The sequence below is a fragment of the Pseudophryne corroboree genome, chromosome 1 (assembly GCF_028390025.1).
Source record: "Pseudophryne corroboree isolate aPseCor3 chromosome 1, aPseCor3.hap2, whole genome shotgun sequence".
NCBI lineage: Eukaryota > Metazoa > Chordata > Amphibia > Anura > Myobatrachidae > Pseudophryne > Pseudophryne corroboree.
The window spans coordinates 491,160,381-491,188,358 of record NC_086444.1 but is presented as its reverse complement, the minus strand read 5'-3'; the positions used below and the strand labels follow the sequence as shown (position 1 = coordinate 491,188,358).

Genomic DNA, 27,978 nt, shown 5'->3' with positions numbered 1-27,978 from the left:
CGTGGTGTGAGGCCAGGAAGGCCCCACGAAGAAATTTCAACTCGGTCGATTCCTGCATTTCTTGCAAACAGGAGTGTCTATGGGCCTCAAATTGGGGTCCATTAAGGTTCAAATTTCGGCCCTGTCGATTTTTCTTCCAGAAAGAATTGGCTTCAGTTCCTGAAGTCCAGAAGTTTGTCAAGGGATTATTGCATATACAACCCCCTTTTGTGCCTCCAGTGGCACTGTGGGATCTCAACGTAGTTCTGGGATTCCTCAAAACACATTGGTTTAAAACCAGTCAAATCTGTGGATTTGAAGCATCTCACATGAAAAGTGACCATGCTCTTGGCCCTGGCCTGGACCAGGCGAGTGTCAAATTGGTGGTTTTTTCTCAAAAAAGCCATATCTGTTTGTCCATTCGGACAGGGCAGAGCTGCGGACTCGTCCCCAGTTCTCTCCCTAAGGTGGTGTCAGTGTTTCACCTGAACCAGCTTATTGTGGTGCCTTGCACCTACTAGGGACTTGGAGGACTCCAAGTTGCTAGATGTTGTCAGGGCCCTGAAAATATGTTTCCAGGACGGCTGGAGTCAGGAAAACTGACTTGCTGTTATCCTGTATGCACCCAAAAAACTGGGTGCTCTTGCTTCTAAGCAGACTATTGCTAGTTGGATGTGTAATACAATTCAGCTTGCACATTCTGTGGCAGGCCTGCCACAGCCAAAATATGTAAATGCCCATTCCACAAGGAAGGTGGGCTCATCTTGGGCGGCTGCCCGAGGGGTCTCGGCTTTACAACTTTGCCGAGCGGCTATTTAGTCAGGGGCAAACACGTTTGTAAAATCCTACAAATTTGATACCCTGGCTAAGGAGGACCTGGAGTTCTCTCATTCGGTGCTGCAGAGTCATCCGCACTCTCCCGCCCGTTTGGGAGCTTTGGTATTATCCCCATGGTCCTTTCAGGAACCCCAGCATCCACTAGGACGATAGAGAAAATAAGAATTTACTTACCGATAATTCTATTTCTCGGAGTCCGTAGTGGATGCTGGGCGCCCATCCCAAGTGCGGATTATCTGCATTACTTGTACATAGTTACAAAAATCGGGTTATTATTGTTGTGAGCCATCTTTTCAGAGGCTCCGCTGTTATCATACTGTTAACTGGGTTCAGATCACAGGTTGTACAGTGTGATTGGTGTGGCTGGTATGAGTCTTACCCTGGATTCATAAATCCTTCCTTATTGTGTACGCTCGTCCGGGCACAGTACCTAACTGAGGCTTGGAGGAGGGTCATAGGGGGAGGAGCCAGTGCACACCACCTGATCCTAAAGCTTTACTTTTTGTGCCCGGTCTCCTGCGGAGCCGCTATTCCCCATGGTCCTTTCAGGAACCCCAGCATCCACTACGGACTCCGAGAAATAGAATTATCGGTAAGTAAATTCTTATTTTCCCCCAGAGAGACTAACGCAAAGATGGTGACAGTTGGCAGAGACACTGAGCATGGGACATTCCACTGTCTTTGTACAGCACTGTTTCTAATACTATAGTTGTGCGCTTAACAAATATGATACTCAAACCTGAATTTAGTATTCCATCTAGCGTTTGTTTGTATTTAAGGGTTTTTCCATCAAAAAGTATTTACATCATTACGACATCCAGGAGATGACGTGCATAGTCGCACAATAGCAGAGGTTCCCAAACGTGATCTTCAAGGCACCTTAACGGCCCAGGTTGTAAGGATATCCAGGCTTGAGCACGGTTGACTTTCTTAGAACCTCAGTCAACTTGATTTACCCATCTGAGCTCAACAATGAATATCCTTAATACCTGGACTGGTAGGGTGCCCTTAGGATTGGATTTGGGAACTACTGCACTAGAGTTCTGATTAGACACATAGCGGCTTATGTGTTAGTGTCACTTGCAGGGACAGTAGTAGCGATAACCATTGTCCCTGTGTGTTTTATCTGGCAGCATGCGCACAGTCTTCAGCACTTTTCTTATGCAATAGGTTTCTGTGAAATGGCTAGCAACGATATATGACATTATGCTTAAGTTGTTTCTACATCATTTTTTGAGAAAAAAAATGCTTGACACAAAGGGCCTAATTCAGGTTGGATCACAAATCTCGATGCAGCCACAGTTCTTACAATCTCACCCGCAGATCCCGTCCGTGGGCGTTATCAGGGCGGCTGTGTGTCGTCACACGCAGCAAGCTGCGTTGTGAAAAACGGTGGTGGGCCTCCTGCCGTCGCAGCCAGGCTGCGCCGGCAGGAGGCATCCACTATTTCAGCAATAACGCTGAAATTGCAGCTCCATCGCAATTTCAGCGTGATTGCTTCGCTGGGCAGGAGTTTGCATACTGGGTGGCCTTGCCCTGCGATAGGCAGTCCCCAGCATGCGAACAAAAGGATTGGTTACCTTCAGTAACACTTTTTTTTTTTTTTTAAATATGTTTCTCTAACGTCCTAGTGGATGCTGGGAACTCCGTAAGGACCATGGGGAATAGCGGGCTCCAAAGGAGGCTGGGCACTCTAGAAAGATTTAGGACTACCTGGTGTGCACTGGCTCCTCCCACTATGACCCTCCTCCAAGCCTCAGTTAGATTTTGTGCCCGGCCGAGGTTGGATGCACACTAGGGGCTCTCCTGAGCCTTTAGAAAGAAAGTATAGTTTTAGGTTTTTTATTTTCAGTGAGACCTGCTGGCAACAGGCTCACTGCAGCGAGGGACTAAGGGGAGAAGAAGCGAACTCGCCTGCTTGCAGACGGATTGGGCTTCTTAGGCTACTGGACACCATTAGCTCCAGAGGGATCGACCGCAGGCCCAGTCCTTGGTGTTCGGTCCCGGAGCCGCGCCGCCGTCCCCCTTACAGAGCCAGAAGCAAGAAGAGGTCCGGAAAAACGGCGGCAGAAGACATCAGTCTTCACCAAGGTAGCGCACAGCACTGCAGCTGTGTGCCATTGCTCCTCATGCACACTTCACACTCCAGGTCACTGAGGGTGCAGGGCGCTTGGGGGGGGGGGGGCGCCCTGAGCTGCAATAAAAACACCTTGGCTGGCAAAAATACCACAATATATAGCCCTAGAGGCTATATATGTGGTAAATTCCCCTGCCAGAATCCAGAAAAAAGCGGGAGAATTGGCCGCGGAAAAGGGGCGGAGCTATCTCCCTCAGACACACTGGCGCCATTTCTCCTTCACAGATCCGCTGGAAGGAAGCTCCCTGGCTCTCCCCTGCAGTCTACACTTCAGAACAGGGTAAAAACAGAGAGGGGGGGCACTAAATTTGGGCGCAATACATATATAATATAAAAAGCAGCTATAGGGGACATAACTCCGTTAGTCCCTGCATTATATAGCGCTCTGGTGTGTGCTGGCATACTCTCACTCTGTCCCCCCAAAGGGCTTTTGTGGGTCCTGTCCTCATTCGGAGCATTCCTTGTGTGTGTGCGGTGTGTCGGTACGGCTGTGTCGACATGTTTGATGAGGATAATGATGTGGAGGCGGAGCAGATGCCTTTAGAAGGGATGTCACCCCCTGCGGGGCAGACACCTGAGTGGATGGGCTTATGGAAAGTAATGAGTGCACATATAGACTCCTTATATAAAAACGCCCGCTACCTCAAGCAGACCCAGATGTCGACACTGATACTGACACCAGTGTCGACGACGATGAGTCAAACCTGATGCCCACTAAGGCCATTCACTGTATGATTGAGGCAATGAAAGAGGTGTTAAACATTTCTGATATAACTACTGGTACCACTAAAAAGGGTATTATGTTTGGAGAGAAAAAACTACCCGTAGTTTTTCCCCCATCAGATGAATTAAATGAAGTGTGTGAAGAAGCGTGGGCTTTCCCTGATAAAAAATTGGTAATTCCTAAGAAGGTACTAATGGCGTTCCCTTTCCTGCCAGAGGATAGGTCACGTTGGGAAACACCCCCTAGAGTGGATAAAGCGCTCACACGTTTGTCTAAAAAGGTGGCACTACCGTCTCCGGATACGGCCGCCCTCAAGGAACCTGCTGATAGAAAGCAGGAGGCGATCCTGAAGTCTGTATACACACACACAGGCATTATACTTAGGCCAGCTATTGCGTCAGCTTGGATGTGCAGTGCTGCCGCTGCGTGGTCAGATAAACTGTCAGAAAATATTGACACATTAGACAGAGACACGATCCTGTTAACCATAGACCATATAAAAGACTCAGTCTTATATATGAGAGATGCACAAAGGGAAATCTGCCAATTGGCATCTAAAGTAAGTGCATTGTCCATTTCTGCTAGGAGAGGCTTATGGACTCGCCAGTGGACAGGAGATGCAGATTCAAAAAAGCACATGGAAGTGTTACCATATAAGGGTGAGGAATTATTTGGGGATGGTCTCTCGGACCTAGTTTCCACAGCAACGTCTGGGAAGTCAGCATTTTTACCCCATGTCCCCTCACAGCCTAAGAAGGCGCCGTTTTATCAGGTTCAGTCCTTTTGGACCCAGAAAAACAGGCGTGGAAAAGGCGGGTCCTTTCTGTCCAGAGGCAGAGGTAGGGGAAAAAGACTGCAACAAACAGCAGGTTCCCAGGAGCAAAAGTCCTCCCCCGCTTCTTCTTCCAAGTCTGCCGCATGACGGTGGGGCTCCACAGGCGGAGCCAGGTACGGTGGGGGGGCCGCCTCAAGATTTTCAGCGATCAGTGGGCTCGCTCACAGGTGGATCCCTGGATCCTTCAAATAGTATCTCAGGGGTACAAACTGGAATTCGAGGCGTCTCCACCCCACCGTTTCCTAAAATCTGCCTTGCCGATTGCTCCCTCAGACAGGGAGGCGGTGCTAGCGGCAATTCACAAGCTGTATTCCCAGCAGGTGATAATCAAGGTACCCCTACTTCAACAAGGCCGGGGTTACTATTCCACACTATTTGTGGTACCGAAACCGGACGGTTCGGTGAGACCCATTTTAAATTTGAAATCCTTGAACACATACATAAAAAAATTCAAGTTCAAGATGGAATCGCTCAGGGCGGTTATTGCGAGCCTGGACGAGGGGGATTACATGGTATCCCTGGACATCAAGGATGCTTACTTGCATGTCCCCATTTACCATCCTCACCAGGAGTACCTCAGATTTGTGGTACAGGATTGCCATTACCAATTCCAGACGCTGCCGTTTGGACTGTCCACGGCACCGAGGGTATTTACCAAGGTTATGGCGGAAATGATGATACTCCTTCGAAAAAAGGGAGTTTTAATTATCCCGTACTTGGACGATCTCCTAATAAAAGCGAGGTCCAAGGAACAGTTGTTGGTGGGAGTAGCACTATCTCAGGAGGTGCTGCACCAGCACGGCTGGATTCTGAATATCCCAAAGTCACAGCTGGTTCCGACGACACGGCTACTGTTCCTGGGTATGATTCTGGATACAGTCCAGAAAAAAGTGTTTCTCCCGGAGGAGAAAGCCAGGGAGTTGTCATCTCTAGTCAGAGACCTCCTGAAACCAAAACAGGTATCAGTGCATCGCTGCACGCGGGTCCTGGGAAAGATGGTGGCTTCTTACGAAGCAATTCCCTTCGGCAGGTTCCATGCCAGAATCTTTCAGTGGGACCTGTTGGACCAGTGGTCCGGATCGCATCTTCAGATGCATCGCTTGATAACCCTGTCTCCAAGAACCAGGGTGTCACTACTGTGGTGGCTGCAGAGTGCCCATCTTCTAGAGGGCCGCAGGTCCGGCATACAGGACTGGGTCCTGGTGACCACGGATGCCAGCCTTCGAGGCTGGGGGGCAGTCACACAGGGAAGAAACTTCCAAGGACTATGGTCGAGTCAGGAGACTTCCCTTCACATAAATATTCTGGAACTAAGGGCCATCTACAATGCCCTAAGTCAAGCAAAATCCCTGCTCCTACACCAGCCGGTGCTGATCCAGTCAGACAACATCACGGCAGTCGCCCATGTAAATCGACAGGGCGGCACAAGAAGCAGGATGGCGATGGCGGAAGCCACAAGAATTCTCCGATGGGCGGAGAATCATGTACTAGCACTGTCAGCAGTGTTCATTCCGGGAGTGGACAACTGGGAAGCAGACTTCCTCAGCAGACACGACCTCCACCCGGGAGAGTGGGGACTTCATCCAGAAGTCTTCCAGATGCTGGTAAACCGTTGGGAAAAACCACAGGTGGACATGATGGCGTCCCGCCTCAACAAAAAGTTAAAAAGATATTGCGCCAGGTCAAGGGACCCTCAGGCGATAGCTGTGGACGCTCTAGTGACACCGTGGGTGTACCAGTCGGTTTATGTGTTCCCTCCTCTGCCTCTCATACCAAAGGTATTGAGAATAATAAGAAAGCGAGGAGTAAACACCATTCTCGTGGTTCCGGATTGGCCAAGACGAGCGTGGTACCCGGAACTTCAAGAGATGCTCTCAGAGGACCCGTGGCCTCTACCGCTCAGACAGGACCTGCTACAACAGGGGCCCTGTCTGTTCCAAGACTTACCGCGGCTGCGTTTGACGGCATGGCGGTTGAACACCGGATCCTAAAGGAAAAGGGTATTCTGGAAGAAGTCATTCCTACGCTTATTAAGGCCAGGAAAGATGTTACGGCAAAGCATTATCACCGCATATGGCGGAAATATGTTGCATGGTGCGAGGCCAAAAAGGCCCCAACAGAGGAATTTCAACTAGGTCGATTTCTGCATTTCCTGCAAGCAGGAGTGAATATGGGCCTAAAACTAGGCTCCATTAAAGTACAGATCTCGGCTCTGTCGATTTTCTTTCAAAAAGAACTAGCTTCAGTACCTGAAGTTCAGACATTTGTGAAAGGAGTGCTGCATATTCAGCCCCCATTTGTGCCTCCTGTGGCACCTTGGGATCTCAACGTGATGTTGAGTTTCTTAAAATCACATTGGTTTGAGCCACTAAAAACCGTGGATCTGAAATATCTCACGTGGAAAGTGGTCATGTTATTGGCCTTGGCTTCAGCCAGGCGAGTGTCAGAATTGGCGGCTTTATCATGTAAAAGCCCTTATCTGATTTTCCATATGGATAGGGCAGAATTGAGGACTCGTCCCCAGTTTCTCCCTAAGGTGGTGTCAGCGTTTCACCTGAACCAGCCTATTGTGGTGCCTGCGGCTACTAAGGACTTGGAGGACTCCAAGTTGCTGGACGTTGTCAGGGCCCTGAAAATATATGTTTCCAGGACGGCTGGAGTCAGAAAATTTGACTCGCTGTTTATCCTGTATGCACCCAACAAGCTGGGTGCTCCTGCTTCTAAGCAGTCTATTGCTCGCTGGATTTGTAGTACAATTCAGCTTGCACATTCTGTGGCAGGCATGCCACAGCCAAAATCTGTAAATGCCCATTCCACAAGGAAGGTGGGCTCATCTTGGGCGGCTGCCCGAGGGGTCTCGGCTTTACAACTTTGCCGAGCAGCTACTTGGTCAGGGGCAAACACATTTGCAAAATTCTACAAATTTGATACCCTGGCTGAGGAGGACCTGGAGTTCTCTCATTCGGTGCTACAGAGTCATCCGCACTCTCCCGCCCGTTTGGGAGCTTTGGTATAATCCCCATGGTCCTTACGGAGTTCCCAGCATCCACTAGGACGTTAGAGAAAATAAGAATTTACTCACCGGTAATTCTATTTCTCGTAGTCCGTAGTGGATGCTGGGCGCCCATCCCAAGTGCGGATTGTCTGCAATACTTGTAAATAGTTATTGTTAACTAAAGGGTTATTGTTGAGCCATCTGTTGAGAGGCTCAGTTGTTTTCATACTGTCAAACTGGATATAGTATCACGAGTTGTACGGTGTGATTGGTGTGGCTGGTAAGAGTCTTACCCGGGATTCTAAATCCTTCCTTATTATGTCTGCTCGTCCGGGCACGGTGTCCTAACTGAGGCTTGGAGGAGGGTCATAGTGGGAGGAGCCAGTGCACACCAGGTAGTCCTAAATCTTTCTAGAGTGCCCAGCCTCCTTCGGAGCCCGCTATTCCCCATGGTCCTTACGGAGTTCCCAGCATCCACTACGGACTACGAGAAATAGAATTACCGGTGAGTAAATTCTTATTTTTTTTCTTATTCTGTTTTAAATTGTTTATAAATAGAGCTGTGTTAGGTGTAACTTTGCACCTATAAGCTGGGTACACTACACACTAGATGATATGTTGCCCGATCCCACGGATCAGAGTGACATAACGGGTATATTGTCTAGTGTGTACCCATGACATGCGTGCTCCCGCAGGTCACTAGCAACATCTCCCGATGGCCCTGTGCGAGGGTTCAGAGGTCAGACCAACTGTCTGCAACTGTACTATAGTGGTTACATAGTAAAGGGGTTTTCAGTTACTCCATTCAGTAGCACCAATCTATAGCGACATATGCAGTGGGAGCAAGAGCCTCCCTCCATTGGCTAATGCTACCAACAAGACATAAGATTGAAACTTTTTTTTTTTTTTTTGCTCTTACCTCCTAGTTGGTCGAATGTTTATGCAAATTGCTGACCTTGTGAAACATACTATATATTTTTTTATTACATTTTATATGACACTGTGATACTGGTTGGTTCTTAGTAATTTTTAACTGAAGTTTATGACTTGCAAATAACTGTTCATATAAGTCTTGAAACAAAAGTTACATGGTTTACGTGTGCAGGTTACTTATCAGATTTTATGGTATGTTAATCTTGCACCATTAAAGATATATGTTTTTTGTAGTGTGCTCCCCCCCCCTTCTTGTGAATTGATTGACTTGAGTAAACAAAGACAAAAGCACTTCAACATTCTTAGTTTGCTCAAGCACTCCAACAAGCTGTCAGATTAGAAAGTTCAATGGGTTGCCCTTCTGTTTCCACTGCAACTAGATGTTTCATGACAACACAGTTTAACCAAATGGTCCCAATAGGTTGTATGGTTTAGCCACAATATCAGAATAGTAATGCATAACTACATATATTTAATCCTATCATTTCACCAAATTTATGCATTCAATCAGAATCCCTTTCATTATAGTATAACTAGTATTACTGACCTGACATTTGTTGGGGGGTTGTTGACTGTCTTTTCTCTGTCCTCCTTCTTTTTTTTCTTTTTTTTTTTTCCTCTCTGTCTTTCTCCCACTCTCTTATCCCATCTGTTTTTGCTTCCTCTGCGCCCCCAATCCCTGGTTTCCAGGGCCTCACTCCTTCCTTCCCTAGCAGTCATTGAGAACTGTGCCATACAGAGCATCTGCTAGACTGGCATTTAAGAAGTTAAGTTAAGAAGTTTCTCTGACGTCCTAGTGGATGCTGGGAACTCCGTAAGGACCATGGGGAATAGACGGGCTCCGCAGGAGACTGGGCACTCTAAAAGAAAGATTAGGTCATATGTGGTGTGCACTGGCTCCTCCCTCTATGCTCCTCCTCCAGACCTCAGTTAGAATCTGTGCCCGGCCAGAGCTGGATGCACCTAGTGGGCTCTCCTGAGCTTGCTAGAAAGAAAGTATTTGTTAGGTTTTTTATTTTCAGTGAGATCTGCTGGCAACAGACTCACTGCTACGTGGGACTGAGGGAAGAGAAGCAAACCTACCTGCGTGCAGCTAGCTTGTGCTTCTTAGGCTACTGGACACCATTAGCTCCAGAGGGTTCGAACACAGGGCCTGGCCTCGATCGTCCGTTCCCGGAGCCGCGCCGCCGTCCCCCTTGCAGAGCCAGAAGACAGAAGAAGGAGATAAAATCGGCGGCAGAAGACTCCGGTCTTCATTAAGGTAGCGCACAGCACTGCAGCTGTGCGCCATTGCTCCCACTGCACACCACACACTCCGGTCACTGTAGGGTGCAGGGCGCTGGTGGGGGGGGCGCCCTGGGCAGCAATAAGTATACCTTTTGGCAATATATACACATAATACAGTCTGGAAAACTGTATATGTGTAAAACCCCCGCCATTTTTAGTCAGAAACAGGACAGAAGCCCGCCGTTGAGGGGTCCGGGCCTTCTTCCTCAGCACACCAGCGCCATTTTCTCTTCACAGCTCCGCTGGAAGGAAGCTCCCCAGGCTCTCCCCCGGCAGTATCCTGGTACACAAAGGGTGAAAAGAGAGGGGGGGGGGGGGGGGCACATAAATTTAGGCGCAAAAATTTGTATATACAGCAGCTACTGGGTAAACACTGAGTTGTAGTGTAATCCCTGGGTTATATAGCGCTGGGGTGTGTGCTGGCATACTCTCTCTCTCTGTCTCTCCAAAGGGCCTTGTGGGGGAACTGTCCTCAAATAGAGCATCCCCTGTGTGTGTGGTGTGTCGGTACGCGTGTGTCGACATGTCTGAGGTAAAAGGCTCCTCTAAGGAGGTGATAGAGCGGATATGTGTGTGAGGGTGTCTCCGTCGACAACGCCGACACCTGTTTGGATATGTGTAAGTGCTAAGGTGAATTTATTGCACAAAAGGTTAGGGAACAGACAGGAAATCTACCCATGTCTGTCCCTATGTCACAGAGACTTTCAGAGTCTCTCAATGCTCACTATCCATAATAACAAACACTGGTATCGACATGGAGTTTAACTCCACTGTCGACTACGATAATGCAAAGTTACAGCCAAGATGGCTATAAGGTATTCAATATATGATTATTGAAATAATAGATGATTTGCATATCACTGATGACTCATCTGTCCCTGACACGAGAGTACACATGTTTAAGGGGAAGAATGCTGAGGTAAATTTCCCTCCTCTCATGAGGAAAAAGAGCGGGAACTCCAGACAAGAGACGGCAGCTTCCCACAAGAGAATTCTCAGGCTGTATCCTTTCCCCACTAGGGCCAGGATATGTTGAGAATCTTCCCCTGGGGTGTCCTGTTTGCACAGATGGTAGCACTTGCTATTCTCAGGGATCCTGCAGATAGCGTGCACATTCTAGTAAACTACCCAGCCCGGCGATTGTGTCGGCATGGGTTTATAGCGCTGTGGCAGCGTGGACAGGTGCCTTATCAGCAGAGATGAGACCCTAGTATGCAATATAAATATATTAAAGATGCTGTCTTAAGTGATAGATATATAGTTATAAAGAATGCCCAAAGAGACATGAGTATACTGGGTCCTAGAGTCAAAGCTATGTCGATCTCTGCTTGATGTGTCCTGTAGAATATGCATTGGACAGATGATGCCAACTTAAGAGGCATATGGAAGGCTGAGGATTGTGTGGAGAAGGGTTCTCGGGCCTGGTCTCCACAGCTATAGCTGGTAATTCTGCTAGTTTGCTTTGTATTCCTGCACAGCCTAAGAAAGCACGACATTATTAAATGCAGCCTTTCGTATAAAGAAACAAGAAAGTCTGAGGGGCGTCCTTTCTTGTCAGAGCCGGGCAGCTAGTTCCCAGGAACAGAAGTCCTCCCCGGCCCCTACAAAAATCCACCAATGTCGCTGGGGCTCCACAGGCGGAGCTAGGCCCGGTGGGGACACGCCTTCGTAAGTTCAGCCACAAGTGGGTTCACTCCCTGTTCGATCCCTGGGCAATAGATATTGTGTCTCAGGGATACAAGCTGGACTGTGAGAAGATGCCCCCTCACCGACGGCCCTGCGGGCTTCCCCCCAAGAGAGGGAGCCAGTGTTATCTGCAATTCACAAATTGTATCTTTAACAGGTGGTGGTCAAGGGTCCCCTCCTTCAACAAGAGGGTGTTATTATTAGACCATGTTGTAATCCCGAAACCAGACGGTTCGGTCAGACCCATATTGAATTAAAAATCCCTGAACATATACCTGAGAAGGTTCAAGTTCAAGATGGAATCGCTAAGAGCGGTCAGTGCAAGCCTAAAAAGGGGGAGACTTTATTGTGAATCGGGACATAAGGGATGCATACCTTCAGGTCCCCATTTATCCACCTCATTAGGCGTACCTCAGAATTGCGGTACGGGATTGTCATTACCAATTTCAGATGTTGCCGTTTGGTCTCTCCACGGCCCCTAGAATATTCACCATGGTAATGGCGGATATGATTGTGCTCCTGCGGAAGCAAGGTGTCACTATTATCACGTACTTGGACGATCTCCTCATAAAAGCGAGATCAAGAGAGCAGTTGCTGAACAGCGTATCACTTTCTCTGGAAGTGTAACGGCAACACGGCTGGATTCTATATATTCCAAAGTCGCAGTTGTTTCCTACAGCTCATCTGCCTCTCCTAGGCACGATCCTAGACACAGACCAGAAAAGGGTTATCTCCCGATAGAGAGAGCTCAGGAGCTCATGACACTGGTCAGGAATCTATTAAAACCAAAACAGGTGTCAGTGCATCACTGCACTCGAGTCCTGGGAAGGATGATGGCATCATACGAGGCCATCCCCTTCGGCTGGTCCATGCAAGGACAATGGGACTTACTGGACAAGTGGTCCGGATCACCTCTTCAGAGGCATCGGTTAATCACCCTATCCCCCAGGGCCAGGGTGTCTCCTGTGGTGGCTGCAGAGTGCTCACCTTCTCGAGGGCCGCAGATTCGGCATTCAGGACTGGATCCTGGTGACCACGGATGCAAGCCTCCGAGGGTGGGGGGCAGTTACACAGGGAAGAAATTTCCAAGGTCTGTGGTCAAGTCAACTGACTTGCCTTCACATCAATATCCTGGAACTAAGGGCCATATACAACGCCCTAAGTCAAGCGGAGATCCTGCTTCGCGACCAACCGGTTCTGATCCAGTCAGACCGCAGGGGTTCATGTAAACCGCCAAGGCGGCACAAGGAGCAGGGTGGCGAGGGTAGAAGCCACCAGAATTCTTCGCTGGGCGGAGAATCAAGTAAGCGCACTGTCAGCAGTGTTCGTTCCGGGAGTGGACATCTGGGAAGCAGAATTCCTCAGCAGGCACGACCTCCACCCGGGAAAGTGGGGACTTCATCAGGGAGTCTTCACGCAGTTTGCAAATTGATGGGAACTGCCTAAGGTGGACTAGATGGCGTCCCACCTCAATAAAAAGCTAAAAAAGGTTTTACGCTGTGTCAAGGGACCCTCAGGTGATAGCTGTGGTCGCACTAGTAACACCGTGGGTGTTCCAGTCGGTCTCTGTATTCCCTCCTCTTCCTCTCATACCCAAGGGCTGAGAATTGTAATAAAAGGAGGAGTGAAAACAATATTCTTTGCTCCGAATTGGCCAAGAAGAACTCTGTACCCGGAGCTGCAGGAAATGCTCTCAGAGGACTCAGGGCTTCTGCCTCTCAGACAGGACTTGTTGCAACAGGGGCCCTGTCTGTTCCAAAATTTACCGCGGCTGCATTTGACGGCATGGCGGTTGAGCGCCGGATCCTAGCGGAAAAGGGCATTCCGGATGCAGTTATTCCTACGCTGATAAAGGCTAGGAAAGACGTGACCGCAAGACTTTTTCACTGTATATGGCGAAAATAGGTTGCTTGGTGTGAGGCCGGGAAGGCCCTACAGAGGAATTCCAGCGGGGTCGATTCCTGCACTTCCTACAGTCAGGAGTGACTATGGGCCTAAATTTAGGATCCATAAAGGTCAAGATTTCGGCCCTATACATTTTCTCTAAAAATGAACTGGCTTCACTGCCTGAAGTTCAGACATTGTTTTCGGGGGTGCTGCATATTCAGCCTCCTTTTGTGCCACCGGTGGCACCTTGGGATTTTAACGTTGTGTTGGATTTCCTGAAATCCCACTGGTTTGAGCCACTTAAGACCATGGAGCTAAAATATCTCACGTGGAAAGTGGTCATGCTATTGGCCTTAGCTTTGGCTAGGCGTGTGTCAGTATTGGCGGTTTTGTCATGTAAAAACCCTTATCTGATCTTCCATATGGACAGGGCAGAATTGAGGACTCGTCCCCAATTTCTTCCTAGGGTGGTATCATCGTTTCATTTGAACCAGCCTATTGTGGTGCCTGCGGCTACTAGGGACTTGGAGGATTCCAAGTTGCTGGACGTAGTCCGGGCTCTGAAAATTTATGTTTCCAGAAAGGCGGGAGTCAGAAAGTCTGACTCGCTGTTTATTCTGTATGCAGCCAACAAGGTTGGCGCTCCTGCTTCGAAGCAGACTATTGTTCGCTGGATTTATAGCACGATTCAGCTGGTTCATTCTGCGGCTGGATTGCCGCATCCGAAATGGTGAAAGCTCATTCCACAAGGAAGGTGGGCTCTTCTTGGGCGGCTGCCCGAGGGGTCCCGGCTTTACAGCTTTGCTGAGCTGCTACTTGGTCGGGGTCAAACAAGTTTGCTAGGTTCTACAAGTTTGATACCCTGGCTGAGGAGGACCTTGAGTTTGCTCATGCGGTGCTGCAGAGTCATCCGCACTCTCCCGCCCGTTTGGGAGCTTTGGTATAATCCCCATGGTCCTTACGGAGTTCCCAGCATCCACTAGGACGTCAGAGAAAATAAGAATTTACTCACCGGTAATTCTATTTCTCGTAGTCCGTAGTGGATGCTGGGCGCCCGTCCCAAGTGCGGACTCTCTGCAATACATGTATATAGTTATTGCTTAACTAAAGGGTTATTGTTATGAGCCATCTGTTACTGAGGCTCAGTTGTTGTTCATACTGTTAACTGGGTATGGTTATCACAAGTTGTACGGTGTGATTGGTGTGGCTGGTATGAGTCTTACCCTGGATTCCAAATCCTTTCCTTGTTGTGTCGGCTCTTCCGGGCACAGTTTCCTTAACTGAGGTCTGGAGGAGGGGCATAGAGGGAGGAGCCAGTGCACACCATATAGTACCTAATCTTTCTTTTAGAGTGCCCAGTCTCCTGCGGAGCCCGTCTATTCCCCATGGTCCTTACAGAGTTCCCAGCATCCACTACGGACTACGAGAAATAGAATTACCGGTGAGTAAATACTTATTATAGATGATCTATTACCTCTACTTAAGGTTAATGATCAAAAATGAGAATGCATTGAAAAGAGGCAGCAAACTTGGAAGCTCTTGGAATCATGGAATCCAATGCATAGCATCTCGACAAGCAAAAATATGTGGTGTCTGTAAATTGTGGGTGGGAAATGCATATACCTGACCAGCGTTTGGCATGATGGTGCTCAGAAGACTGACAGCAGCATCCCCGATGATGAGAATCCCGATTTACCCTACCAGGTGGTGCGTAAGCCTAACCCTGACCCCCACTTAGTGTCTAAACCTAATATAATAGAACAGTAATACAACAACACTGGATAATAACAGATAAAGAGATGAGGGCCATGCTTTCAAGATTACCATGTACGTGCTACATATTGCATATTGGTCCAGCTGTAATGCAGAGCTTCTGGAAGGACTGTATGATCCAGTCACACAGCAGTGTTGTGGGCATAGTGCAGATATTCATAAATACAAGAGCAGCAATTTCTGGTAACCTGCGCCGGGATGTAATGGCGTCTGAGTTTGACGGAGGTAACAGATGCTGGCTGACTTCTGACCTTCTTTTTTTTTTTTTTTTTTTTTTAAAGCGGCAGTCATTTAGAAGGCATAGTTTTGCCTTGTACATGACTGCTGCTTTAAACAGATGTCCGAGTTCAGTCTGCATCCCACACCTCTGGCAAGCTTGAACGCCTTTACATCCAGCTGCTAGTCTTAAGAGGTGCAAAATAGTAAATAGATAATTTTTTGGATTTGGGATTAGCTGTGTGTGTGTGTGTGTGTGTGTGTGTGTGTGTGTGTGTGTGCGCGTGCGCGTGTTTTTCCCCCAGCTCTTTAGTCTCTTGGTGACCAGCCAGCAGAAAGATTCCTTGTTAAAGGAAGATGGTCCTTATCGATTTGACCCATGCTGCTCTCATTCTTTGTCACATTTAGAGGTGTAAGGATCAGGGGCTGGATGGCTTCAGTAGCATATGTAACAGTGTTGCCATTTCCTCCTATTGATTTTCTTTCTCCTCCCCGCCCCCTCCCTTCCTACAGCTTGTATTATATTTTGTTCTCCTTAACAGACTTGCCATTGAGCAGTGATGTGCATTTTCTATGCGGACATTGTGTATTGATTTAACAGCTGACAATGCTTTTGTTTGATTTTCTTTTTCCCCTATTTATTTTTCAAATGGTGTTAGCTTTGTGGTGGTTTAGTATGATTTGTGGTGTGTGTGTGTGTGTTGTGTGTTTTTTTTTTTTTTTTTTTTTTTTTTTTTTTATTGTAAATGACATGCATCATCATATACAATATAAAATGGCTACAAATTTTAGTTCCCGCTGTCTGAGGTTAAATGCAGTTTTATATTTGTTTCTTCTTGAAGGAAATAGAGGACATCTGCTTTTTAATGTGTTATTTTCAGGTTTGCTAAAATCACACTGCATCTAGAAACAATAATTTAGCAGCTGTTGATTCTTAATGCCTTGAATAGTATTATAACATGTAGCTAGGCCTAATAGCTTTTTGAAATCCGTACCGGGATAAACAGAATCTTCATGAATGTATGTGTTCAGGGATGCATGACCCACATAACCTACAAATTTGATTGGGTTGGCATCGACTGATGGATAGCAGATTAGAATCCCGTGGTTTGCAGGCTACAAATTTGTTGTCAAGCAAGATTTATCAGATACAATCAGAATTTCAAGAGGTCAGATAAAAATTCCAAAGCACACTTCTCTTGGTTTTTTTTTTCTTTTTCTTTTTTTTCTTCTTCCTCGCCCCCAGTATAAGATTCAGTGGTAAGGTTGTGTCTGAGTGGGGGTGGGGGATATATATGTATAGCTGATGAATATTCTCCTCTCCCTAAAGCTGTCTGTCTGTTATTCATCAGAAAGCAGGTCGCAGCTCACTGAGCAGAAGAAAAGATTTTAATAGAAGTTGTGCCAAGGGCTGTAATGCATCATTTTAGGGCCTTAATTACATTACAATGACAAATATCAATGGTGACAACAGCAATAACCTACATCCTTTAATGACTGCTGGAAAAGGAGTTTGGGCTCTGCGCCATTAGTTTAGCCTTGCTTTCAAAAACATAGGCCATTAGGAATATGTTTCCATAGTGGTGCTTGTTCAGTAAACGAAAGCCCAGTAGTAAGAACTGTTCACGCCTCTTTAATGCTTGGTCTTGGGGCAGCAGAGTTGGTCCATATTCGAACTTTGTTACTAAAGAAATAAATATATACTGTTATATGGGGGTCGATTCAATTCGGCAACTTATGAATAGCGCCGGGAATTAGCTCCCGACGCTATTCAATTCAGCTGCTAGTTACCCGCAATTGTCGGGAATTCTTCTCTCATCCCCGGGGGGGTGAGAGAAGAAAACCAACAAAAGTGCTGCCGCGAGGCTGATTCTGTCGGGAATCAGCATCGCCGCGGGTAGTTAAGTCGGAGAATGCCCGTTCTCCCGACAAAACTACCTGTTATGTCGGCGAGAACGGGCCATCGCCGACTTAACTGGAGCTGAATTGAATAGCGTCAGGAGCTAATTCCCGGCGCTATTCATAAGTTGCCGAATTGAATCGACCCCATGGAGTGGATGGTATTTCTGTACCGCAGTCCCATGCACTTTTGTCGCCTTGTACAATGTAATAAGAAACAATTCATTTTTTTGATGTGGCGGTTTTACTGGAACTTTCTTCCCTTTGCAAAATCTTTTTGGGGAAACCTGAAATCTCTGTAAAGTATCTCACTGGTTCATTTTAGTATGTTATGTTATTTCTGAGGAGATGACTTGTTCTCTGACTAAGGGGTTTATGTGGAAAGGGAGTGTGGCACCTGTAAAAAAAAAGTAATACTTAAAAACTTCTGTTTACAGCTCTTTTGGGAAATGGTTAGGTTGGTGGTATCCAGATATAGATGTAAAAGTCCGGAATCTAACTGTCCCTAACTTACCCACGGGGATTCCTCAGCCGTTGGTATCGCTATGAGGGCTGTCCGTGGCCGGCTTTGTGAGTCGCGGCTCTCACCGCTGCGTCCAGCGGGAGAGAGATGTTGTAGAAAAGCCGGAAATTGCGACGTCGGTTCGGGTCCGCCAAGCGGCGTAGATGTTCTTCTCTGTAATACCACTTGTCCACCAACGCGTTTCATGCTGTTCAGAGCACTTTTTCAAGGTGGTTATTTAGTTTAAAAGTCATTTATTTATACTAGTATTACTCTTTTTTTACAGGTGCCACACTCACTTTCTACACGCATAATTTAGCGCTCGTTTTTTAACCTATAATCATCATTCTTATCTGAGCTGCTTTTACATAAGCGCAGACAACATTTTTTATTGATTTTAAGGGGTTTATGTAATGCCCTGCAAGTTGACCACTTTGTGGAAATTCTGGAGAGTCTGCCCGAGGTGTGTGTGTGTGTTTTGTGTTTTTGTTTTGTTTTTTGTTTTTTAAAGCTGCTATCATTTAAAAGGCAAAACCAGCTTGGTTTTGCCTTTTTAAATGATTGCCACGTTAAAAATATGAGCGTGAATTTACGCGGAGCAGGCAGCTCTTAGGCTATTACATAATCCTCTATCTTTTCTTTATGAAAAGGGAAGAGGATTTCTTGTGACGGAGCATGCGCGGCAGAAGGGGCGTTCTAAAGCTTCTCTGCTCATTACCTCATATGTCATGTGACTGGTTATCATTACAGCAACTTGACATTTGGCAGTCTGTGATTCATTTATAACAGCTTGCAGAGCAAAAACGTCAATATAATCTATTTACTGTAAACTAAAGCGACTTACCGTATATACTCGAGTATAAGCCGACTTTTTCAGCACGTTTTTTTGTGCTGAAAAAGCACCCTCGGCTTATACCCGAGTCAGTGGAAGGAGGGACACGGAGGGCACAGCGCGCGGCTCTCCTGTGTCCCTCCTGCGTCTCCGTCTCAGGCGGCGTGTGTGTGTGTTAAATGAACTGCCCGTTCGTGAGCTCTGATTGGCTCACGAACCGGCACTTCATTTAATACACACACGCCGCCGGAGACGGAGACGCAGGAGGGACACAGGAGAGCCGCGCTGTGCCCTCCGTGTCCCTCCTTCAGAAGACAACGCGGGAGCGATGGAGGGTAAGTACCCTTCCTGGCACTGTGGGGCATATCTGGCAGCATGAGGGCACATCTGGCACAGTGGGGCATATCTGGCACAGTGGGGCATATCTGGCAGCATGAGGGCACATCTGGCACTGTGGGGCATATCTGGCAGCATGAGGGCACATCTGGCACTGGGGCATATCTGGCATATCTGGCATCATGATGGCACATCTGGCACAGTGGGGCATATCTGGCAGCATGAGGGCATATCTGGCAGCATGAGGGCACATCTGGCACTGGGGCATATCTGGCATATCTGGCAGCATGAGGGCATATCTGGCACTGTGGGGCATATCTGGCAGCATGAGGGCATATCTGGCACTGTGGGGCATATCTGGCAGCATGAGGGCACATCTGGCATCATGAGGGCATATCTGGCAGCATGAGGGCATATCTGGCAGCATGAGGGCATATCTGGCACTGTGGGGCATATCTGGCACTGTGGGGCATATCTGGCAGTATGAGGGCATATCTGGCACTGAGGGCTGTGTACGGCTAGAGCTGCATTTCCCACCCTAGGCTTATACTCGAGTCAATGAGTTTTCCCAGGTTTTTGTGGTAAAATTAGGTGCCTCGGCTTATATTCGGGTCGACTTATACTCGAGTATATACGGTATATAAAAATCGTAAACTCTGCCCCAAAAAAGAAATTAATGCCATTGCAGCCTTAAAAGGCTATTACATCTAAAATACGAAGATATGCTATATGGAAGCTCATGTTTAACCTATATGTACATTTTTTGTAAAAAATACTGTTCAAGGGAACCTAGTCAATGGTGCACTGTGATTACCATGAGGCGAATGCAGTTTGAAAGCTTGTCATATTTGTGATCTATCAGCTTCCATGGCAGATGCTGTCCTCACTCATAGCAGTTTCTACAAACCCGTTAAGGGATAATCCTGTTCTGTTCTGTTTAGACTTAAATAACTGTGGCATAGAGCAGCACGCTACCTCTCATACTACACATACTCTAACATTCTTTTTCCAATTTACATGTACCTGCAGTGTACTATGAGGTGTTATATATAGTTCTGTATCATTGTCATCCTCTGCATCATTCAGTTGGTTACAAATAACAAGGAGTATGGTTCCAAAAAGACCACTGACAATAATCCTCAAATAATCATTTCAGTTTTGAAACTGGTGGAAAAAGCAACCTTTTTGGCATCTTGCATCTTGGGCTGGCTGGACAGCGAGATCAGCTGGTGAATGTCCATATTTACAGTCTGGAGATCATTGCAATCCACTCTGCATAACTTGAGCTGGCCATAAAATGCTTGGAAATATGTGTTGAGTGTTGGCGTCGGTTATACCCATTTTTCCACCCAAAGCCTGGGTCGACCTGGGTAGTTAAACACAGTTTATTTCAAGCTGTGTCACAGTGGCTTGAAACCCCGTTCACACTGAAGGTTGGACCCGGGTTAGTAGCTGGTCTTCTATAACTTGGAGATGAGCTGGCTTTTGCTATGCTTTTAGTGTAACCTGGCTGGGCTGTTTACAGCGCACTGGTACCCGGGTCTTTCCTGGGTTCGATCCTGGTAGCTACCAGAGTCGGATCCCAGGTAATGCGCCAAGGTTCTTTTTCTCAGACCATTTCACACTAGACTTGGACCCAGGTTGTCCTATCAATAACCCGGGTTATTAGGTTCGTGGAAGAGGGCCATTAGTCTAAAAGGGATACAAACACTGTTGAAGAATATGATTAAAATGACAAACTACTGCTTTAGTTGTAGGAGATGGTGAACACACAAAGTATCAGAGACCATAGCCTATTTTGTTTCCTTTCTAGTTCTGCAACATGGTTTTCTACAGTGGAAGACAGTATTTTGCATATGCTTTGCGTGTTTCTAAAGTGTTGAGGTTTACTGTGGCCAGCTGACTAGCTTGCTGTGGTTAGCTATAGGTGTGACCTAATTGTCGGTGGTCCTCTGTAGAACAATGAATATCAATGGAATGCATGGTTTATCGTTTTTTTTTTTTTGTGTAGTTGTCAACAGTCAGCTCTATATTGAAAATTTACAGATCTTAAATATGTCACATCACTATGACGCACGCGTTCACCAAACATCACCTGACATTCTGTGTAACTGATAAAAAATCTCTGAGGAAACAAAGTGTTGCACATTGTTCTGTGTCCACTTGTTCACACGATGGTCATAGGTTTTACCAGTGCAGATTAATGATCACTTTATGGTTTGCAGACTACACTCGGACTAGTTTATACCCCTTTCATAGATTGAAACCGGGAATTTGCAGGGTCTAGCAGCCGACACGGCTGATGCTCATTGACATGCGCAAACTTGGGACTTGTGCTAGTGTGGAAGGGATATTTAGAGGGAGATTCAAGTAGTCTCAAACTTCACCTGTTTGGCCTAGTAATTCTATACACAGTACAGATGTCAGTTGACCTTGATTCATATTTGTAGTTGAAAATGTACATATGTTAAAACTATTATTCTGTCTTGCTATTTACATTTTTTATATATTTTTTTTTTCTTGTGGTTTTTTTTTTTTTTTTTAAATCTAATACTGAATATAATTTTAAATGCTTTATGCTGATTTTTTTATGCTGGTGACTTTCAGCCTGTGGATATTTTCTTTTGTGTAGCGAGACCTGTCACAATTCCAAACAGTGTATATATAAGACGTGTATGTGCGTGGCCAAATACATTCTACACCAGACATTTTGCCCATGTATCCAATAAACTTTAATGAGTGTCAGATTTTCACTTGACACGGGTATTGGGTTTATTTTGTCTTTGTGTTTTAAGACCTCTTTCCTTCTGTGCAATCTACTAGCCACATGCTAGATAAGCTATAGATACTTGAGCAGTTAACTCGTTAGATGGTGTCAAATGCCATGTGGATGTGCTCATTAATGAGTCACTGTCAGGTTTCAAGGCTGACTTGGCAACCTCTACAAGTTTCCATGGTCTACTGATCTAGCTGTAAAGCTTTAAAGCACAAAAAAAAAATGCAAATTATGAATGGAAATGTAGCTGTGCTTTTCACTGCAACAAAAACTTTTCAGACCTGGCCTTATTAACATACTGCTGAGCTGAAGGTTTTGGATGAACACCACCCACCTACTGCAAATTCGTGGTCCTTTTGCATTCCCTTCCTGGGTGTTTATTTAGACAATGTGCAGTTTGTATACATAATTCAGTATATCATACAGCCTGTCTCTAGGATATGCTGCGCTTAATGTAATGCTCTTATAATATCTAATTATTATTATTATTATTTTTTTGCAGGCTGAAATTGTCAAAAGACTGAACGCTATCTGTGCACAAGTCATTCCCTTTTTGTCCCAAGAGGTACGTGTGCTTCATTTATAGTAACCTAGCTAAGTAATTTCATTTAAATGATGCAGTATATATGTATATACAAAACGCCATTTTTTTTCCCCCCATCCTCAATCTGTGAATCGCTTGTATTTACTTTTTTTTTTTTTTCTGTTCCGCTCATTTATATCTCAGCATCTTATTAAAATTCAGAGCAATATAATTTAAATGCACTTGCATAGTGGAAAATGTTATAATGCGCTAAGCGTAATGCAGCTGTTTTCTTGTCATGTACGCTCAGTGTTGCTTGGAATTATGACTGTTTGTCAGAATGGCAGCTAATAGAGTAGATTGAAAAATTGCCAGAATAGGCAGAGAATCGTACTCCTCTCCTGATGATAGGCATTAAATGCTGGCGGAAATGTGGGTTGGCATATCAAATTGAAGTGCTGCTAAAACAAAATGAATAGAGATTTGGCTAACTGTTTGCATTTTCCTAGAAATAAAGTCCCCAAGTAAAAGGTGATTTTTGAAAGCAGTGATTTTCTCAGGTCCCATGGGGGGTCATTCTGAGTTGATCGCATGCTGCCGATTTTCGCAGCGCAGCGATCAGGTCTTTCTGTGCTTGCGTATGCACCACAAGGTGCACGCGCGTCGTATGGGTACAATGCGGATCGTTGCTGAGCTATGGATTTAACGAATCCATACGCACATCCGATCGCAAGAAGATTGACAGAAAGAGGGCGTTTATGGGTGTCAACTGACCGTTTTCTGGGAGTGGTAGGGAAAACGCAGGTGTGTCCGGGCGTTTGGAGGGCGGGTGTGTGACGTCAATTCCGGCACCAAAAAAACTGAAGTGATCGCAAGGGCTGAGTAAGTTCAGACCTACTCAGGAACTGCACAAAATGTTTTTGCAGAGCTCGGCTGCACAGGTGTTCGCACACTTGCAAAGCAAAAGTACAGTCCCCCGTGGGCGGCAACTATGCGTTTGCACGGCTGCTAGAAACAGCTAGCGAGCGGTCAACTCAGAATGACCCCCATGGTACATATGGGCAGTCTCTCGTACAAGACAATGCTAAATCTGTTTGTTTGCTGTGGAAAAATAGATGCTTTGATTCTTGTTTAAGAACTATTAAATTGCAAGTTCCTCCTGGTTAAATTTAGCAATGTACAGCTGTAACTACGGGATTGATGTATCAAACAGTGAAAAGAGCAGAGAAGTGGACCAGTGGAGAAGTTGACCAGATTAGCCAATCAACTCTTAATGCCCCCATACACTAGAGCGATATCGTGCCTTTGGGATGCCTTTCGCGAGTAAGTGGACTACATCGTGTGTGGTCTACTTACGATTAGGCACACTCCTAGGAGTCGTAAGTAGGGCTTTCAGATCTTACCTGCAGTGTATCTACACTATTTAGACAAAAGTTATTGGACACTGACTTCAAATAGCTACTGAAGATTTATTGACGTCAGTACTTTATAGGTCCACCGCGTGCAGTGATTACTGCAGACATCCTTCTTGTCAAACTGCCCACAAGTTCCTGGACAAGAGCAGGCAGTATGTTTTGCCATTTCTTAAGTACAGTGACCAACTGTGACACTGAAGGAGGTACAGTCCAGCGTCGCCATGGAAACATGACAGCGTGCAGCCTACGGTGATCCCCTTTTCAAACTCTGTTAGCTCCTTCCGGCAAACCATTTAGTTAGCAAGTGATTTAATGTGTCCCTCTATCCGTTTTATACCACCACAAACACAAAGGGCAAGCTTCAAATGTATTCTGGCGTGCAGCCACTAGATCGCACCCAACGGAGCTATTCAATTGTAGCTCCATTCGGGCGCAATCAACTGCCAGTGTCTACATTTCAGCTCGCATCCCCCGGGGGTGGCGAACTAAAATGTGTGAAAAGTGACCCGTTTGGGCGCCCAGACGACACTTTTCTATATCGTGCCCATTAGTGTAGTTGGGTTTAGTTGCTTTACGCAGCTCAATCCAACCCTAATGGGCGCAATAGAGGACATCAATTGAATATTGCCACCTGTCTTCTCCTGTCACTTTAGACAGGATATAGGGAGCGATAACCATTTAATTCCCCCCAAAGAGTTTGTCAGTGATATTGAAGAGCCAGCAAGATAGGGGTCTTTTCTGTTAATGTCAGAGGCCTACCTGTTAGGCTGGTAGTCCTTTTCTTACTCTCATTGGTCACATTGCTCACAAGATTTCTGCAGCGCATTTAGCCTAATGAATGGTTCATGGGCTGTCTGTGGTTTTTCAGTTGTTAGTAGCAAAAAAAAAAGTGACCACACTCGTGTCATTCAGAAATTGTTGTTGTTGTTGTGGTTTTTTTTTTGGTTTTTTTACGCTGACTTACCTGTAAGTGATTAATTTAAGCCATACTGTATTTAATTACAAAGCTTTGGAAGCCTAGAATCGCATATTCTTACCAAAATACAACATGAAGGCACACAATGGGTCCAATTACAAGTAAAGTACAAGACCTGAACACCTTTATCTCAAAGCCTGTCCAAACGTATGCTAGTTTAGGAAATGAGTAGTCCCCTCAGGGTCTCCAGGTGATAGGACACGGCTAATAGGGTACCTTCTGCATAAACAAGGGGTACACCCTCTTAGAGATGTGGTTATGCATCTCTGGTTGCCCCCCTTAACTCTCACGCACTCTTTGGGCACCCCTAGATCCCCGAAATACAGCAAGCAGGTTGCTTTAAAGTTAAGCCCTCTCCATTCTTTGGGCCAGATGCATCATTGTTTGGAAAGTGATAAAATGGAGAGTGAAAAAGTACCAGCCAATCAGCTCCTAACTGCCATTTTTCAAACACCGCCTGTTACATGGCAGGTGGGAGCTGATTGGCTGGTACATTTTCACTCTCCATTTTATCACTTTCCAAGCGATGATGCATCTAGCCCTTTATCTGCTTTCAGTAAACACACACCAAAGAGGAAATCTAAATTTCTCTGACGTCCTAGTGGATGCTGGGGACTCCGTAAGGACCATGGGGAATAGACGGGCTCCGCAGGAGACTGGGCACACTATAAGAAAGATTTGGTACTACCTGGTGTGCACTGGCTCCTCCCTCTATGCCCCTCCTCCAGACCTCAGTTAGATTTCTGTGCCCGGCCGAGCTGGATGCACACTAGGGGCTCTCCTGAGCTCCTAGAAAGAAAGTATATGTTAGGTTTTTTATTTTACAGTGAGACCTGCTGGCAACAGGCTCACTGCAACGAGGGACTAAGGGGAGAAGAAGCGAACCTACCTGCTTGCAGCTAGCTTGGGCTTCTTAGGCTACTGGACACCATTAGCTCCAGAGGGATCGACCGCAGGACCCGTCCTTGGTGTTCGTTCCCGGAGCCGCGCCGCCTTCCCCCTTACAGAGCCAGAAGCAAGAAGATGGTCCGGAAAATCGGCGGCAGAAGACTTCAGTCTTCACCAAGGTAGCGCACAGCACTGCAGCTGTGCGCCATTGCTCCTCATACACACTTCACACTCCGGTCACTGAGGGTGCAGGGCGCTGGGGGGAGGCGCCCTGAGCAGCAATAAAATCACCTTGGCTGGCAAAATAACCACAATATATAGCCCCAGAGGCTATATATGTGGTAATTACCCCTGCCAGAATACAGAAAAAAGCGGGAGAAAAGTCAGCCGAAAAAGGGGCGGAGCCATCTCCCTCAGCACACTGGCGCCATTTCTCCCTCACAGTTCCGCTGGAAGGAAGCTCCCTGACTCTCCCCTGCAGTCTACACTACAGAAAAGGGTAAAAAAAGAGAGGGGGGGCACAAATTTGAGGCGCAGTAAATATTATAGCAGCTATAGGGGACATAATTCAGTTAGTCCCTGCATTATATAGCGCTCTGGTGTGTACTGGCATACTCTCTCTCTGTCTCCCCAAAGGGCTTTTGTGGGGTCCTGTCTCCTTTAAGAGCATTCCCTGTGTGTGTGTGTGTGTGTGTGTGTGTGTGTGTGCGGTGTGTCGGTACGCCTGTGTCGACATGTTTGATGAGGAGACTTATGTGGAGGCGGAGCAGATGCCTATAAATGTGATGTCACCCCCTGCGGGGCAGACACCTGAGTGGATGGACTTATGGAAGGAATTACGTGCTAGTGTCGACTCCTTACATAAAAAATTTGACGACATGCCAAATGCGGGACAGTCGGCTTCTCAGCTCGTGCCTGCCCAGGCAATTCAAAGGCCATCAGGGGCTCTAAAACGCCCACTACCTCAGATGGCAGACACAGATGTCGACACGGATACTGATACCAGTGTCGACGACGATGAGTCAAATTTAATGTCCACTAGGGCCATTCGTTGCATGATTGAGGCAATGAAAGAGGTTTTACACATTTCTGATATAAACCCAGGTACCTCAAAAAAGGGTATTATGTTTGGGGAGAAAAAACTACCAATAGTTTTTCCCCCATCTGAAGAATTAAATGAAGTGTGTGAAGAAGCGTGGGCTTTCCCTGATAAAAAATTGGTGATTTCAAAAAAATTACTAATGGCGTTCCCTTTCTCGCCAGAGGATAGGTCACGTTGGGAAACTCCCCCTAGGGTGGATAAAGCGCTCACACGTTTGTCTAAAAAGGTGGCACTACCGTCTCCGGATACGGCCGCCCTAAAGGAACCTGCTGATAGAAAGCAGGAGGCTATCCTAAAGTCTATATATACACACACTGGTGTTATACTGAGACCAGCTATTGCTTCAGCGTGGATGTGCAGTGCTGCTGCTGCTTGGTCAGATTCCCTGTCAGAAAATATTGACACCCTGGACAGGGACACTATATTGCTAACCGTAGAGCATATAAAAGACTCAGTCTTGTACATGAGAGATGCACAGAGGGAGATCTGCCGGCTGGCATCTAGAATAAGTGCATTGTCCATTTCTGCTAGGAGAGGCTTATGGACTCGGCAGTGGACAGGGGATGCAGATTCTAAAAGGCACATGGAAGTTTTGCCTTATAAGGGTGAGGAGTTATTCGGGGATGGTCTCTCAGACCTTATTTCCACAGCAACAGCTGGGAAGTCAGCATTTTTGCCCCATGTCCCCTCACAGCCTAAGAAAGCGCCGTATTATCAGGTACAGTCCTTTCGACCCCAGAAAAACAGGCGGGGAAAAGGCGGGTCCTTTCTGTCTAGAGGCAGAGGAAGGGGAAAAAAGCAAAAAAGCTGCACCACGCAGCAGGTTCCCAGGAACAAAAGTCCTCCCCCGCTTCTTCCAAATCCGCCGCATGACGGTGGGGCTCCACAGGCGGAGCCAGGTAGGGAGGGGGGGGGGGGGGGGGGGGGCGCCTCAAAAGTTTCAGCGATCAGTGGGTTCGCTCACGGGTGGATCCCTGGATCCTTCAAGTAGTATCTCGGGGGTACAAACTGGAATTCGAGGCACCTCCCCCCCGCCGTTTCCTCAAATCGGCCTTACCGACAACTCCCTCGGGCAGGGAGGCTGTACTAGAGGCAATTCACAAGCTGTATTCCCAGCAGGTGATAGTCAAAGTACCCCTACTTCAACAAGGACGGGGTTACTATTCCACACTGTTTGTGGTACCGAAACCGGACGGTTCGGTGAGACCCATTTTAAATTTGAAATCCTTGAACACATACATAAAAAGATTCAAGTTCAAGATGGAATCGCTCAGGGCGGTTATTGCAAGCCTGGACGAGGGGGATTACATGGTATCCTTGGACATCAAGGATGCTTACCTGCATGTCCCAATTTACCTTCCTCACCAGGAGTACCTCAGATTTGTGGTACAGGATTGCCATTACCAATTCCAGACACTACCGTTTGGACTGTCCACGGCA

At 46.7% G+C, this 27,978-nt stretch overlaps 1 protein-coding gene across 8 annotated transcripts in view; it reads left to right on the top strand.

The window, feature by feature from the left end:
* LOC134895232 (transducin-like enhancer protein 4) overlaps positions 1-27,978 on the top strand; it is a 201,358-nt gene that overhangs the window by 35,581 nt on the left and 137,799 nt on the right. For all 8 annotated transcript variants that reach the window (XM_063913828.1, XM_063913827.1, XM_063913826.1 and 5 more), the window contains exon 5: positions 22,137-22,199. In XM_063913828.1, the coding sequence (XP_063769898.1) occupies positions 22,137-22,199 (63 nt within the window). The remainder of the gene's footprint in view (positions 1-22,136; positions 22,200-27,978) is intronic.